The 15,658-nt window shown below is 42.3% G+C and overlaps 2 protein-coding genes across 5 annotated transcripts; one reads left to right on the plus strand and one right to left on the minus strand.

Annotated features, from left to right (window-relative positions):
• Nucleotides 1–102: 102 nt before the first annotated feature.
• Nucleotides 103–9,737, minus strand: naxd (NAD(P)HX dehydratase). Of its 4 annotated transcripts, XM_050049536.1 has the most exons (11): nucleotides 6,014–7,144; nucleotides 5,472–5,921; nucleotides 5,064–5,214; nucleotides 4,925–4,970; nucleotides 4,737–4,825; nucleotides 3,279–3,387; nucleotides 2,779–2,829; nucleotides 2,552–2,656; nucleotides 2,336–2,456; nucleotides 2,082–2,205; nucleotides 103–649 (listed from the first exon to the last, which is right to left on the minus strand). In XM_050049536.1, exons 1-11 carry the CDS (start codon nucleotides 6,525–6,527, stop codon nucleotides 499–501), a joined length of 1,911 nt encoding a protein of 636 aa, XP_049905493.1. In that variant the 5' UTR covers nucleotides 6,528–7,144; the 3' UTR covers nucleotides 103–498. The 4 variants fall into 4 exon arrangements, with proteins under 4 accessions (XP_049905493.1, XP_049905496.1, XP_049905494.1 ...); XM_050049539.1 differs by lacking the exons at nucleotides 5,472–5,921; nucleotides 6,014–7,144 and adding an exon at nucleotides 9,614–9,737; XM_050049537.1 differs by lacking the exons at nucleotides 5,472–5,921; nucleotides 6,014–7,144 and adding an exon at nucleotides 7,161–7,616.
• Nucleotides 9,738–9,915: 178 nt separating this feature from the next.
• Nucleotides 9,916–15,483, plus strand: rab20 (RAB20, member RAS oncogene family). The gene is made up of 2 exons (XM_050049541.1): nucleotides 9,916–10,094; nucleotides 13,557–15,483. Exons 1-2 carry the CDS (start codon nucleotides 9,923–9,925, stop codon nucleotides 14,156–14,158), a joined length of 774 nt encoding a protein of 257 aa, XP_049905498.1. The 5' UTR covers nucleotides 9,916–9,922; the 3' UTR covers nucleotides 14,159–15,483.
• Nucleotides 15,484–15,658: the final 175 nt, after the last annotated feature.

Genomic DNA, 15,658 nt, shown 5'->3' on the forward strand with positions numbered 1-15,658 from the left:
AATATAACCGTGGTATGTTTCCATGCTCCAACTCAAACATTGTCCAATACTGCCCCCTCGAGGCAATAAAGGCACACTGCAGTGAAAAAGTCACACACAAAACCTTATTTATTATTTATTTCAAAATCCAAACAGATTTCTGGTTTCCTGTGGCCCCATTTATGTCATCATCTCAGTCTCTTTGGTGGGCTGTGAAAAATTTAGCCACCTCAGCATGTTGAATGCACTCATCATAATACACATGAGATGGAAGACTGTAGGTATTCTTAGTGTTTATTCAATACACAAACAGGTCAGTGTATTTTTTTGCACCAGATTTTTAGGGGCCGTGCTTGCAAGGAAAGTCCACACCGCTCTAATCTCGATCCAAAGTCAACTTGATGACAACATTTTTCCACCAGCCCACCCACGGGCTATACTTGCAGCTTTTAAGAATGCAAAATCGAGTATTTATGTATAGATTTAAAACAACAATTTTGATTTCTGTTGGCAGTGTTTTTAGCTTTCAAATAGCTTTTTGAAGGCCGAGCCAATCTCCTGGATCATGTCTGATGTGGTGGTGGACCTGCCGTGCCGCTGGAATGCTTGACTGTTGCACTGTCTTGTGAGAGAACAGGCCCCGAATGCTGCAACCACTGATGGATTTACACTGGAGGAGGACAACAATGATGGATTAGGAAACACAGAGACACAGATATACTTGACATGTATTTATTTGTACAATTCTACACTTTAAAAGACCATACTGGTGGTTTAATCCCTGATTGATTCCCAACTGCATAATCATGGAAGAGAAACAACACATTGTTTTGATGCGTAGTTTCTTGTTTTTCAGTTTATCTACAAAATGACAGAAAATCACAGTCCAAAACCCTGATATATTAATTTCATTGTCATATAAGACAAATAAAAGCAGTAAAGATTCAGCTTCCCCAACTAAAGCTAAAAAGTGAACCAACAGAAAAGGGACTCAGTTGTGTTCTCTTTCTCAACAACTTCAGCTCTGATGGGGCCGCAGTCCTCTTCCTGTTCACACTATAGCCTATATATAACATATATAACATATATGACATAGTTCATTTTTTTTGTACTTTGACGTGGCACTGCAGAGTGGTTATGAGGCCCCTGACTTACGGATGACCTTAAAATTGGAGGAAAACCTTAGTGTTTCTGTGCTGTAGACTGTTGCCAATTGATGTGTTTTACATTCCACATCTGGAGACGTGCAGTATCTTCCCTGAACCAAACTACTCCTCGTCCTGCTTTGTTTCAAGCATTACAGGCCAGTGTGGTTCTGTCTGTTTCTTCAAGCGTCCCAGTACAATAGCGTTTAATTGCACTGTTTGCACATTAGATACTACATATTATAGTGCACTGAGATTTGTTATAAAATGTTAAGCCCTCACTCGTCACTGTGCGCTTTATTCCAGGGCTGGTTGGCCATCTGTGACCTTTTATAGGCTCTATTACTGGTGTTTATTCATTTATTTTTACATATATTCATTTCATTCTTTCATTTTTTATCAGAGACCTGACTGTATCTGTAGTCTGAGATCGCAAGACTTAGTTTTGTTTTCTGTTCCTGGTACACAGACTGAGCTGGTAAAGATATTCTAAATATAGTGTACACTTAAACTGATAGATTTTTTTTGGTGGGCCTTTTTTAGGTGCCTTAAAACTAGCTACCTGAGGCAGGCTCTGCTCAAGGCTGTTTGATTTTATGTACATGACATGAGGATTTTCTACACCGAGGTTATTGTAAATAACCATTAAGATTCAGTCTATACTCTATGACAATACAAATTACAGTTTCAGCGCTATAGTTTTTGGATTTATTAGAGAGTAGTTTGTTCACTAATATTTATAGACTTTCTTGGACCACAGGATTGACATATGAATTTAGAAAATGTGTGTAGTTTCCCTTTAAAACTACAGAATGTTTTGGAATAGTCTACATAATGTAACGTTTATGCACTTTGCATGTTTTGTGCTTAAACATTAAAACACATTTGTATGGTCCTTTAAATGTGCCACGCACTACTCTTAAAACACTCTGCACAAACAGCTGATCATGTCTTCACCTTCTGACTGTTCCTGCTGCAGAGGCAGCATGTGCCCAATGTGCTAAAACTCCCATAGATCCCGACAGAAGATCCCCCTGTCCACCACATCTTCTCCCACTGCCCTCGACACTGCATGAGACCACTGCGAAGAAGAAATCAAAAGAAGAAGAGCTCTGAAGTTTCTCCAAAGTCACATCTGAGGAGTGATTTACACGAGTGGCAAGGTGAAAGATCATCTGGAAAAGATAAATGTTTATGGGATTGACACTAACCCTTACTGCCATCTGTGATGAGATCATGCTCTCCTTTAAGCACCATAGTGAGGTTGCCCATGGCTACGCTGAGCTGCATGACGCTGCGTTGATGATCACTGCTGTCCATGGGCTCATGGTGCTGAGACAGACAACACACACATACATTAACACACACATGATTATATGTTATATGCCGTCAATTGCTGATTGAATCAACGATGCAGAAAGACCCACCAGAGCCTCGTACAGCCGAGTGAACTCCATGATGTTAGGTGTGAGGATGCCCTTCTGGTACCCTTGAATAACAGATGGTTGCTGTGTAACTAGCCATAATCCGTCCTGTTGAAAACAAACAAATGAGACACACACACACACAAACATACACACGCACACACTCAGTGATTGTGTACAGCTTTGCAAATAAGATCCCATCTGTTCAACAGCTGGAACTTGAGACTTACTGCATCAATGACTATAGGGATATCTCGTGCTTTAGACTTCTCTATCACCTCCTAAAAGACAAGAAAATGTGTTACTTACAGCGAAGGCAAATTAAACATTATACTTGAGTAATGTTTGTCCAACAAGCACACTGTAATGTTCTCTTAAGGCAGCACTAAACGGCATCTTTACATGCACTCTTTCATCAGTCTAATCAAAGTTGGGCAACAATTCAATGTCATCTAAGCATCAGTTCACATGAGCTAGCATCAGATCTTTCTCTCATTTCTTTGACATTCTCACATGCCTACAGGCCATGTTTTCTGGGAAATTAAACTCACCAGTTATCAGTTATCAGTCACAGAAAGCCAAACACAAGGAGTTGTTTTGTGCAGCTTGACTTTATCACTGCCTTCTATCTAACTGTTAAAAACATGAGTTCAGTTTTGTGGTCATGCACAAGCAGCTGGCCTCAGACACTGTTGTGAGTGAAGGGAGAGTGTATATATAATCCACGTGCCTTTGCTGTTCTCAGTAACGCTTCTTCTCTCCCTAGACCTGGTCCCACCACAAGGCCGTGAAGTCTTGGGAGCCATTTTTCTATCTCTTCCACTGCATTAGGACTGTCCCTTGGTACACCCCCCCACACACACACACACACACACACACACACACACACACAGATAAAGACACACGTGTTAGACGTGTTTGAATGCACAGTTATGACCCATCCTGGTTATGCTCTGATTTCCAAAAGTTTGTTTTTATATGCTTTGTGAATAAATAATTCTGTTCTTTTACTGATTAAAGTTTTATAAATCAATTTTACCATGGCAACCGTGCCCACACAAAGTGAAGGCCAGCAGTTGAAAGGAAGGATGTGTACGTGCCTCTGTAGCTCAAATAAAGTGTAACTCCCATGCACACTATGTGCATATTTACCAAAATCTGGAGCTCGTCTGGATGTGATGGTAGGATGTGATATTTGCACTCCCCTACTCTCAGAGTGTTTTCACACTTGGTCCTTTTTTTAGCCCTCTGAATGGACTCAGAGCGGTGACTCAGCATTTATTGCACATATGTGAACACTTCATGAGAACTCAGGCCCCTCTGAGTATGGTTCCACGGTGCGGGTCACTTAACCTGTGCATTGTCAACACAAAGCGCTCCAGGTTTGCTTTGCTCTTTGCCGCTGTATTTAGCCCTCTAGATCACATGCTATTGTACTGGGACACTTGAAGAAACTGAAAGAACCACGTCAGCCTGTAATGCTTAAAAGGACACAAGATGAGTAGTTTGGTCCAAGGAAGTTACTGCACGTCACCACATGTGGAATGTAAAACACATCAAATGGCAACAGTCTACAGCACAGAAACACTAAGGTTTTCCTCCAATTTTAAGTTCATCTGAAAGCAAAGGGCTTCATAACCGCTCTGCAATGCCACGTCAAAGTACAAAAACAAACTGCCTCTATATATATTATATATAGGTTATAGTGTGAACACAAAAAGAGCTGAGTCCCTTTTCCGTTGGTCCACTTTTTGTTGTAAAGGACTGTATGTGAAAACACCCTAAAACTTACTTCTCTGGTTTCTGGCTATGAGAAAGAGTAGCTCATGTTCTAAAATATTGATTTAACTTTACCAGGCCACGGAAATAACAATGGAATTCGTCATTTAGATGATGCTCCCCTTTAAATTATACACATTTTGGCACGTTTCTATGATGCATATAAGCATATACACAGTTGCCAGTTTGTAAAGTACACCTATATAAAAATAGCACAGTCTAAAATAAGAGAGGTGTTGAGGATGTATTTTGAGGTGCTGTAAAACTGTACGGGATTATACAGACGTGTCTCTGTCATTGATACTGGAAACAAAATAATAGAAACACCAGTCAGAAGATCCTACAAAAGAATGATGTTCTGCCAAAATGAAAATGAGATGATAACTGGTCCAGGTGGGTGTGTACTTACAGAACAGGATGAACTATGAGCTCAGGGCTGTATGATTTGATTACAGTTGCAGCATCTTTGGTGCAGAACACATGAGACAGGTCGGCTCCCTGGAGACGAGACAAAGGTTTGACAAACTGTTACTACACCAGAGCTGGACAATTCAGACTGAGTACCACTGAGATATATCTGACAGAATTACCACTCACCACTTTCAGTGCTGAGATGGCAGCAAAGTATGGAGCTCCAGTGTAGCTTTAAGGGGTGGAGATTGACAGAAATAAGGAAGGAGAATGACAAACTAAACTCTTGTTTGGTGAATGAAACTGAGGACAAACTGTGACATACTCTTGGCATCCTCCAATGATCCCAATACGTCCATCTTGTCCCTTGTGCTTTTTGGATGTCAGTGGAGGGACTATGCTCTTCACCAGTGAGAGGATGTCATCGTCCATACCTCTGTGTGATGTCGACCCCAAACTGTAGTAGCGGTCAAACACTGAGGGGATAAACAAAGTTTTAAAGTGTGGGATAATTGCTTTGCTTCAGTTGGTTTCTAATCTATGTTTTTACCTTCCACAGATACAAGATGACACAATTTTGGCGACAAAAACAACAAATAAAGCTGCGAATAACCATAATTTACCAAATCACCTAACTGAAGAAAAACAGCGTACTGGAGTGACCATCGTCACATTACACCTGACATGCCTTTAATTTCCACCTTGAGCCTTCACATGACACCGAAACTAATACCTAAAGCCTGGGGATCTGGGTTCAACAGCTGACTTTGCTGGGTGCAACAGTCTGTCTGGGGTGAAGGGCGTCTCAGGTGACCGGCCTGGCCTCGTGTACACGACAGGGAGGCACTGGAGAACGCAGGAGCGCGGGCAGGAGGAGCTGTTTTGGAGGGACTGGCCGCAGAGCCGGGTCTGGCCGTGGAGGAGATGCTGGAGAACATCTGACCGAGCATCTGAAGCATGTGCAGCTCCCTGGCGTGCTCGGCTTCCCTGCGGTGGTCCTCTGCCTGCAGCCGCTGCTCCTCCATACGGTAGAAGTTGTCCTCAGCCTGGGCGCTCTGCTCCAGGAACTGCTCCATTAGTTTCTCCATGGGGAAGTTTGCACGCCGCTTCCTCGCACGTTTGGGTGCCCTGGCTGAGAGATTACTGGCCGGCTGGCTGCTGTTGTGCGGTCTTACTGGAGTGCCTGAAGCAGAGAGGGGTGTGATGCATCTTTTAGCGTATACATACACAAAAAACATTCATAAAACACAGCAAAACTACTGAAATTTGACTTACTGTTGTTGCCCACTGTCACTTTAACTGGTATAGGGATGGGTACAGTTGGGTATTCCAACTTGACTTCAGTCTCTGCAGGGTAAGGACACTCCCCTGTGCTCTCGGAGTAAGCATCCTGAGCATCCTCTCCATCCTCCTCCAGGCCATCCCCGGCCTCCTCTCCTCCCGCCCCGCCCTCTATGAACTCCTGAGGGTCAAGAGCGGGCCGGTTGCTTAAAATCCTCTCCATGGTGTCATAAAACTTACAGATCTTGTGATACTGCCCGTTGTTGCGCAGATTGCCCTCCTTGGCTAACAAGTACTGTCTCTTGAGGCTCTTGATGCGCACCCTGCATTGCTCCGGCGTCCTCTCAAACCCCATCGCCCCCAGCCTCCGGGAAACGTCGCGGTACACGAAGCTGTTTCGGAAGTTTCCATCCAGCGCCGCCTGGATGTCCTGCTCCCCCCAGATGTTCAACAACGTCCTCGTCTCCACATCCGACCACAAGAAGCCCCGCGTTGTGTTCGCTTGCATCGCGGATCCAAAACCAGGGCTCGCTTTACAGAGTCACCTGCTCCGCGCGGAGTTGAATGGAGATGTTGACACTGCGGATTATGATGGACGTCTGGGTCTGGATCTTTGCTCCGAGCCGCATCAAAGCCGCCTATCCCAAACAACAACAACAACAACCGGCCATTGAGGTCGCTTCGACGGACTTGTGAGGACGATGGTGGTAGTTTTCAACTTGGGAACATCACAGTATCTTGTACGGATCAACTCTTTGTATGCTAGCTCAAATCTAGCCGTCTGTGTTTATCCTTTTACGTCGTTCGCAAAATGCGTAGCTTTGTACTTTGGATGTGAACTGACCGGGGATCGGTGTCCCGAGCCCTTTGCACAACCTTCACCTTCATCGGTGGGATTTCAAAACTGACCTCTGATCAGTAGTCTGAGGGTAACTTCACCTTTCTCCGCCTGCTCCTCCGCCCATGCTAGGTGTCTGCGGGGTCCTAGAGAGCCCGATCCCAACCGCTTTTAACCCATTCATGTCTTATATGTCTTCACCTGTGAACTCCGGTCATGTTTAACAGCATGTAGCTAAGCTAACAGTAAAGCTAACAGTGCGCTGCAGTGAAACAACATGTCACCGTGTTCCCTTCCCTTTACCTTTCTCGTTCAAACACACCAGTGTGGCGACAATCGACAGAGCAAGTGTGATAAAGCAAAAGACGAGCATCTGAACCTCCTGCGGCATGTTGTGATCATCCTTCAGCCCCCTTGGTCTACACACTTCTTCTTACCTAAACTGGGGCTGCGTTTCAGCGCTGACAACTGCACACAAATGGTCCTGATCATGAGTCGCATTGACCCAGAGCACCAGTGCAGGAGGGAACAGCCTGTGATGCGTTTGAGGGCGCCTCGGACAGTCCAAATCCCAGTAGGTTTTAATCTGTCAATAGACGCGAGTGAACCTTTCTCACCACATCAGAGCAGCCAAAGCGGAAGTAGGTTAAAGCTGCAGTTCTGCTAATGACCGCTAGATGCTGGGTGGCGCTGTAGACGCAGGAGGGCATCAGGTCCCACTTACTGTAAAACAATATTCACTTAATTTATTCATTTAACAGGAACAGAGCACAGCTACTTAGCTGCACCAGAGTTAGCTATAAGCTATTTGTCATCTGCAGTCCCTGGGCAGGAAACAGGGAACAATTTCTCTGCTAGACACTATTATATAAAAACACAATTATAAAATAGAGCATATTCATGACACAACAGCTTCAACAATAACAATAGCAAGACAACACAACATCAAGGCATTGCAACAATAACAGCAGCAACAACAATACAACTACAATACTAAATTACCAGAACAACAACAACAATAAAACTAGGCAAAAATGAGGCAAAAATGATGGATGTAGCTAACGTGGTTGAGTTGAGGGTACACACAGGTATATCCCCCTAAGACCTGAACTATTGTTTTGTTTGCATATTTAATTCTCCTAGCTATTTGGGATCAATAGGACCTGATAAGTATAAAAAAATCAAAATTATTTATCGTAAATAAACAAGTTTCAAACATAAAATCTGATCAGGTCCACTTTTTTAAAAAAGATATTTTTCTGGGCATTTTAGCCTTTAATTGACAGGACAGGTGAGTGTGAGGGGGGAGAGAGAGGGGGGGAGTGACATGCAGCAAAGGGCCACAGGCTGGACTCGACCACGGGCCGCTGCGGCAACAGCCTTGTGCATGGGGCACCTGCTCTATCCACTAAGCCACCGCTGCCCCAGCATCAGGTCCACTTTTGGGTGGAGATCACTTGCAGACTAACTTGTCGGGGATGGCTGCCATCTTGTTTGTACATGGATTAGTGTATTGTGCTTTTGCTACCACTAGATGGCACAAAAAAGTGTCCACAAACGAGGACAACAGGTCTTAGTTAAGTAGAATGAAGTATAAGGTCAAGTAAACCCAAAATGTGATGTCCTCATATGAGAACACAGGGTCTCAAGAGGATATGGGCTTAACCAGCTTCCTGTAAAATGACAAAAAAAAATAAATAAATAAATATATACATATATATATCTATATCTATATATATATATATATATATATATACGTACTAGTAACCTGGAATGAGCTTGTTCAGGGCCTATGCTGGGAAAAAATGATGGTCTCTTCCTAATAGATATCTACTGGTTAACAAAGTTAAAGAGATGGGGATTGACTGGCCTCTGGAGACAGCCTCAAGTGGCTGTTGAAAGAACTGCAATTTCTTTTATCACCTCTGTGTTGGTTTCATTTTTCAGCCCTGGATTTTGCCACTTGCCCCCCCCAATATGTATTTATTCAACTTATGAAATATACATCTGCCAAATAATGCGTCCACACAGTGGTGCCTCCAAGAAGCTGGGGGTTGAGGGTGTGTGTCTGTGTCACTCTGCAGTTCCAAAACACTAGACGGCAGCAGGATTTCTGTCAAGGGCTGTAAAGTTTAGTTGATTCAAAAGACACATAAAATGTGACTTAATAGCAACAATGTCAATCACAAGCACACACATTGGCTTCACTATCATTCACAGGATTTAAAGACAAAGCACTTGTCTTTTGCTGAACACAATTTCCCCACAAACACAACATGCTAACATTGTTAGCACAAGCCTATGGCATTTTACACTGTATAAATTAGCCTAGCGACTAGCGAACTTTTCCTCTTCTCACATAAAGCCAGGGACAACAGCAACATTTAATAAAGGTAACGTTAAAAAATTTGTCTCCATCACAACTGCCAAGGTTCACCAACAAAACAACTGTCTTCCACTAAACACGTTTTCCAAACAAATATATAACATGCTAATGTTATTAGCACAGGCCTATGGCATTTTATATTGTATAAATTAGCCTAGCTACGTGCATTAGACAAGTATGCACTTAAAACAAGTGCTAACATAACAATTGCCAAGCAGAAGGATGATGACAGCACTGAATTTATTAAGAAGTGTGTATGATTGTTTAAAAGAAGTTTACTCAATGACAGGAAAGGGTCCATTACTTAATGCACGCTCACTGTGCGCGCTCCCGCGAGGTGCATGCACTCCCGAGGGCAGACACAACTCACCATAACACCGGTAGCTGATCCTGACAGACTCTGCTCAGGGTGAAAAGGCGCATGTGTAAATCTGTAGCTCCTCACCTACTTCCTGTTTCACCTCAGTTACTTTTGAAGTTCCAGACAAACGGACTGAGAATGAACCTCCGCTGTCACTAATGAACTTTGGTTCATAAAATGGCGTTTGTCAGAGGAGCTCGCAACCAACCTGACATCAACTTCACGCGCTAGTTTACCGAGTTTATTTTCTGCGGTTAAAGGAAATAAAAGCGCTCCTGTAACGGGACACGAGCCATCACCGTGCCTGAAGCGTCGAAGATGAAGAAGCCCGACGTGAAGCTTGTTCTCCTGGGAGACATGAACGTGGGGAAGACGTCGCTGCTCCACAGGTACACGGAGAGGAAGTTCAAAGACACCATCAGCACCGTCGGAGGGGCGTTTTTCCTCAAACAGTGGGGACCTTACAACATCTCAATATGGGACACTGCTGGTAATGTTCCCCCTCATGTCATTTCTTCACACTGTTTATTTTAACTTCTTATGATGTGTCATTCCTCCTGTTTATTATCTGTGTTTACCTGATAGCGTGCACCACCTGAGGCAATCACTGGCATGTGACTGTACACACTGGGAACACTCAGCTAACCTGCCTCTGTTGTTTATATGTTACTCTCATATATCAAAACTATAGTGCTGAAAGGATTAACAATGCCATTTCCCATGAAGTCTTGTGCAATACAAACTTTTCAGGTTCAAACATGATAAAAACAACATGATAATCCAACACTCGTTGGGAAAAACAACCACCAAAACAACTTTAAAATATATCTTTTAATCAATGCACACCTTTTATAATAACACAAGGGTCCCTTTGGGTGCTTGATTACTCATTTCATTTTCAGAGACACCCCTTTCTGATAAAAATGCAATCCTTTAGTCAGATCCTGTAATCATTAACATGACTTGTAGTTGTTTAAGACCAAAGTTATTTGTTATAGTAGAGTATATTGGACCTTGAGCTATAAAACCAGTTAAAAAACAACAATAAAAGACTATATAAGACCTAAGAATCTTAGAAAACTCAATGTATTGTTCAAAAGGATACTGAAACATGAAATAAACTTGCGAAATAAATGCCTTTCACTCGCGTAGTCAAACAGAAATCTAGTTAGTTCCTGTTTTGATGATCAAATCGAATCAAATAAATTTCATTAGTTTAAAGTTCAAAACATTATAAGTGGAATAATTCAGTTTCTGGCTGCTGGTCAGACAATCTGAGAAAATAACTTTCAAGACATCCCATTATGACTGGTAATTTGTGATAAAAATACAATTATTAGTATTAATTCCCTATCTGGACAGATCGATGAATTTATTAATAATGCAAGTAACCTTTTGTTCTGTTTTTAGTTGGTTGTCTTATGCTAATATGTGTTAAAAGCCCTTATAAAGTTAAAAGTAAGCGAACACTCTAAACTCTTAAAATATGTATTTGTAGTGCGTCAACAGAAAATCACCCACCATGCAAACACCTGCTTCCTTTACAAGCACTTCAAGGCCTGAAACATTGTTGTGCAGTGACCCTAATACTGTTTTATGAAAAATATATATGTCCTGTTACATATAATAAGTTACTTAACTCGGTGTTTCCTGCTGGGTGAACAACACAGATGTTATAAAATCACTGTGTCCTGTGCCATGTTGCTCAATACTGGACTCATCTGACCCAATCAGCGCCATTGTCATCTGTGTACTTCTGCAGTGACGGTCACTTTTAGCCTATTTTTTAAATCCACAAACAGCTGCCTGGGAGAAAGGCTCCAGAAATAACAAGCACTGCTAAAGATTTGACCAAAAAAAAATGGACAATGCTATGTATCATGAGTAGGCCAGCTTGTTTACATGTGTTGCAGCCTACATGACAGCACACAGACCACAAAGGCCCTCATTCGACCAGATGAATTAAATTAATCTTGGAATGCTAATAACAGAAAAGCCTGGTGAACTTTAATGATGTGAAACAGACAAGAAACACTTTCATATGACGTTACATGTTGTTTTTGTAGTGCAGAAAAGGACTTAAAGAGATTGAATTATCTGTTGTCTGGCTAATTTGATTATTGACTCTTTGTTTACGTCACTACATGAGACTATTGATTGGTACAATAACATGACGAGCAGTCTTTATGCTCTGTACCTGGTAACATGTTTGTTGTAGAGACTACAGAAACCAGTCCATTATTTTACTGTCACACTGAATACATATATTTACAAACTCATGCTTCTCTAGAGCATATGTGCCCAGTTATTCCCATGGATCACAATGGTTTAAGGTTATTTTTCTCTTTAATAAACTAATTTAAACATATTTGTATTGGCTGTGGGATAATTGGGTGATTCATCCAGCCTACAGCTGCACTACATTCCAGTATTGTGTAAACATGAATTACAGTAAACCCTCTTGGGCAAATACACAGTGCACAAAAGTAGAGTTGGTGAGCCACAGAGATAAGGAGAGGCTGACCATGTCACCAGTAAGCCATTTCCTGTATGTGTTCCCCAACACCATGACCTCTGACAGGAGGCTGTTGTGTACGTTTTATTTAGCCACTCTGTGGTAGAGAAATGCCGGCTCAGCGCTGAGTCATTGTAACGGTACTGTTGCAGAGCTGTCAGCGTCGGCTATAAAACTTTTGGAAGAGTGGCAGTTACAAGGGTTGTGCTAAAACCTGTCGGATGGTTGGCTCAGCACATTGAGAACAGACTCTACGTTGCTTATTTTCCCACTGATAGTGCCCCTGTTTCAGTAAGATTTCAAAGCCCCATGAGGGCGTTCAAACTGCCTACCCTGTTCCTCTTAATAGTCACATGACAGGGCTGTGAAAGGAAGATTTGTCTCCCCATGCTCTAACCTATCTTTTCCAAAGTTGCATACTACAGTATTTTCCAGAGGCACTTCAGGGGCTGAGTTAGGGGTTTTTCCTTTTTTTTTAATCATTCAGCCAATAGTATGTAAGAAATAAATAACTAACTTCCTACCACAGATCTTCACTGATGTATTCCAGGAGGTATTTGTGATAAATTAGTGTAATGAATACACTCTTTGATAGCATTATCTGAAATGATTAATCAGTGAGTCGTCTGACAGGAAATTTAATCGGAAACGGTTTTGATAATGAAATAAATATTCCAGTTACGTTTCAGAGAACATTTCTCGGAATGTTGGGTGAATAGAACAAAGAATATGACTATACTTCGCTGGGCTCTGTGATATTTTAATGTTGTTTTTCACCAGCGTTTTTAGGGCAGTACCTGACTCAGAATTATGTCAGTTAAATTGGATTTGGTAGTTCAATAAGAATATTTGACAATTCTTTCCTTTTTTTCATGTGGAGCTTGAACGAGGTTTGGTGACACAGTCAGGGTTACAGTGACGTTCACTTCATATAGTTAACAAGCCAAATTAGCCCTCTTAGCTAATGTGTGCTAATTACACAGACACTAGCATTTTCGGGACCGAAACGTCCCCGTAAGAACGCTGCTCACTTACTGACCAAGAAATGATCAATAATATACGACTGTTCGACTTGAAGAATCTTCGACTTTCAGGGGGCAGCTCTACAATGCTCTGACTTTTTATGGATGAACAATCAGTTAATCAACAATATAATCCCAGTTAGGTGTACCTGAGAAACTAGTAACTGAGTATTACCCAAGAGATGCCCCAGTGGCAGAGTGGCATACAATGTGCCCTTTCAAGAATCCCACATGTTTCAACAACAAAGGTTGTTTCTGTTTTCAAACTGCTGACTGTCTTGCACAACTTCTCTCTGTGCTGTGTGTCCTCCTGCAGTGTTGTTCACACAGTACGGCTGTCTTATTCTTCTTTGTTTTTTTATGGGGTTCAAGTTGAGTTTAGTCAGACACTGTTGACCTCTCTCTGCCTCCTCAGGTCGTGAACAGTTCCACGGGTTGGGCTCCATGTACTGTCGTGGAGCAGCCGCTGTCATTCTGACTTACGACGTCACCAACTGGCAGAGCCTGTGTGAGCTGGAGGAGCGCTTCCTGTCCCTCACTGATACCGCAAACCATGACTGCATTTATGCTATAGTGGGCAACAAGGTGGACCTCACAGACCCTAAAGCCCAGCTGTGCCAGGACTCAGATGTGGCGTCTGAGGACCAAACTGAGTGTGAGGAGGAGAGGACAGAACCACAGGTGCCGTCTGCTTGCCCCACACCCCCCGCCTCCCCTGCATCCCTCTCTTGGGTGACGGTGCAAAAACAGGTTACGCCCGAGGATGCAGCAGCTCTTTATGTGAGAATACTGCGCTACAAAGGCCTGGAGGAGAAGAACAGCCTGCCTGCAGAGAAGATGTGTTTCGAGACGAGCGCCAAGACGGGCTACAATGTGGACAATCTGTTTGAGGCACTGTTTGATCTGGTGCTGCCTTCCATCCTGAGGAAGAGAAATGAGAACCAGGAGTCTCCAACGGTGGACCTGGAGGAGTGCAGGGGGGGCGGCAACAAGAAGGCCAAATCTGGCTGCTGCTAGAGGCTGCTACCAGCAGAGACTTGTTTTTAACAAAGGACAATCCAGAGATTGGTCTGCGCACCAAAAACACACTGTGACGGTACTACTTACCTGCCTTGTCTTAGAACCAATAGCATTAATGACCTCCCGGTAACACAAACACACACTTATGATTCTGTGAAGACTGTCAGAAGTAGCAGTCAGCGTTCAAAGGTCCAACCTTTGTGTGATTTAGTGGCGTCTATTGACAGAAATGGTATATAATATTCATTACTATGTTTTCATTCATTTAATAACCTGAAACTATGAATCATTGTTTCCATTACCTTAGAGTGAGCTGTTTATATCTACATACGGAGCAGGTCCTTTTCCACGGAGTGCACCATGTTGTTTCTACAGTAGCCTAGAGCTAAGAAACCAAGCTCTAGATAAGAGCTATTTGCAATTATGCAATGGCTACCCTAGTTATCTGACACACTTGTCGTGAAATTTCACTGGGGACTGGACATATGGTATATGATGGTCGGGAGAGTTCGCTTCATTCCTCAAGCTCTCTTAGCTTTTCAAGTTTAATAAATACATTATATAAACCCACAAAATGTTAAGGAAAGTAATATTTTAGCATCCACTTTCCTTATTTAACAGCGAAATACAACCGTACACCTTCTGAATTCAGGTTTCTCTAACTCGTAAAACACACATGACTTAGTTAGTCTTGTTAGTTGTCTGGTTAGTCCACTGTTCCAACTATCACCAACTCTGGCGTTGTCGAAATAAAGAACCAATCCACCATTAGAAGTGAAAATATGCGGTTTTTCTCTGCTGCTGTTGCGGCTGTTTACAGTCCTGTAACGTTATCCCCACCACTCACAGTCGCCATGTCTGTCCGTTCATCTGCCTGTTTCACCAGTAGAGACCGATGTCTGGTGGCACGTGCTTTCAGTTCTGTAATCACACCACTAGATGGCACTAAATCCTACTCACTGGACCTTTAATGCAGTGAAATAAACGCTTGTCGCGCACTCTCTCTATGCTTAGAAACCTTCCACCCAATGACTGAAACCGCTCTTGTATTCCAAAGACGTGTCTGTGGTCAAATAATACACTTAAGAAGTCAATCACTGCTTTTTGTTTATGTTTTAAATGAGAATGTCACAAATTTAACAGCACTAATTGTTTGGTGGGTGGCACATGATTGTAGTTGTACTCTAAGGTTTCCACAAATCACACTTCGTTGTTTTCTTTTATACTCTGTTACTGTTATTGATACTGATCTTTATATTTTATTGGCACATTTGGAACTTTTCAATGAGAGTAAATAATGAATAAACCTGTTGAATTTTTAAGTTCGCTGTCAGAATAAAGATTTTTATTTTGCAGTCTGTCTGGTCTGCCAGATTGGATTAGGATTATAAGAGTAACACGACACAATAAGAAGTATAACAAACAACATTTAATCTTTACAATCCAATGAAATAATCATGTTATGAAAATTACCAAAATTACATTACAGTTAATTGT

Source organism: Epinephelus moara, chromosome 7 (assembly GCF_006386435.1).
Source record: "Epinephelus moara isolate mb chromosome 7, YSFRI_EMoa_1.0, whole genome shotgun sequence".
NCBI lineage: Eukaryota > Metazoa > Chordata > Actinopteri > Perciformes > Serranidae > Epinephelus > Epinephelus moara.

Coding starts and splice junctions, on each gene's coding strand:
- naxd (XM_050049536.1), bottom strand. CDS start 6,527: ATGCAAGCGAACACAACGCGGGGCTTCTTGTGGTCGGATGTGGAGACG. Junction 2,657..2,778: donor TCCCTATAGTCATTGATGCA/GTAAGTCTCAAG, acceptor TGTTTTCAACAG/GACGGATTATGGCTAGTTAC. Junction 650..2,081: donor GCAGCAGGAACAGTCAGAAG/GTGAAGACATGA, acceptor GTCCTCCTCCAG/TGTAAATCCATCAGTGGTTG.
- rab20 (XM_050049541.1), top strand. CDS start 9,923: ATGAAGAAGCCCGACGTGAAGCTTGTTCTCCTGGGAGACATGAACGTG. Junction 10,095..13,556: donor CTCAATATGGGACACTGCTG/GTAATGTTCCCC, acceptor CTGCCTCCTCAG/GTCGTGAACAGTTCCACGGG.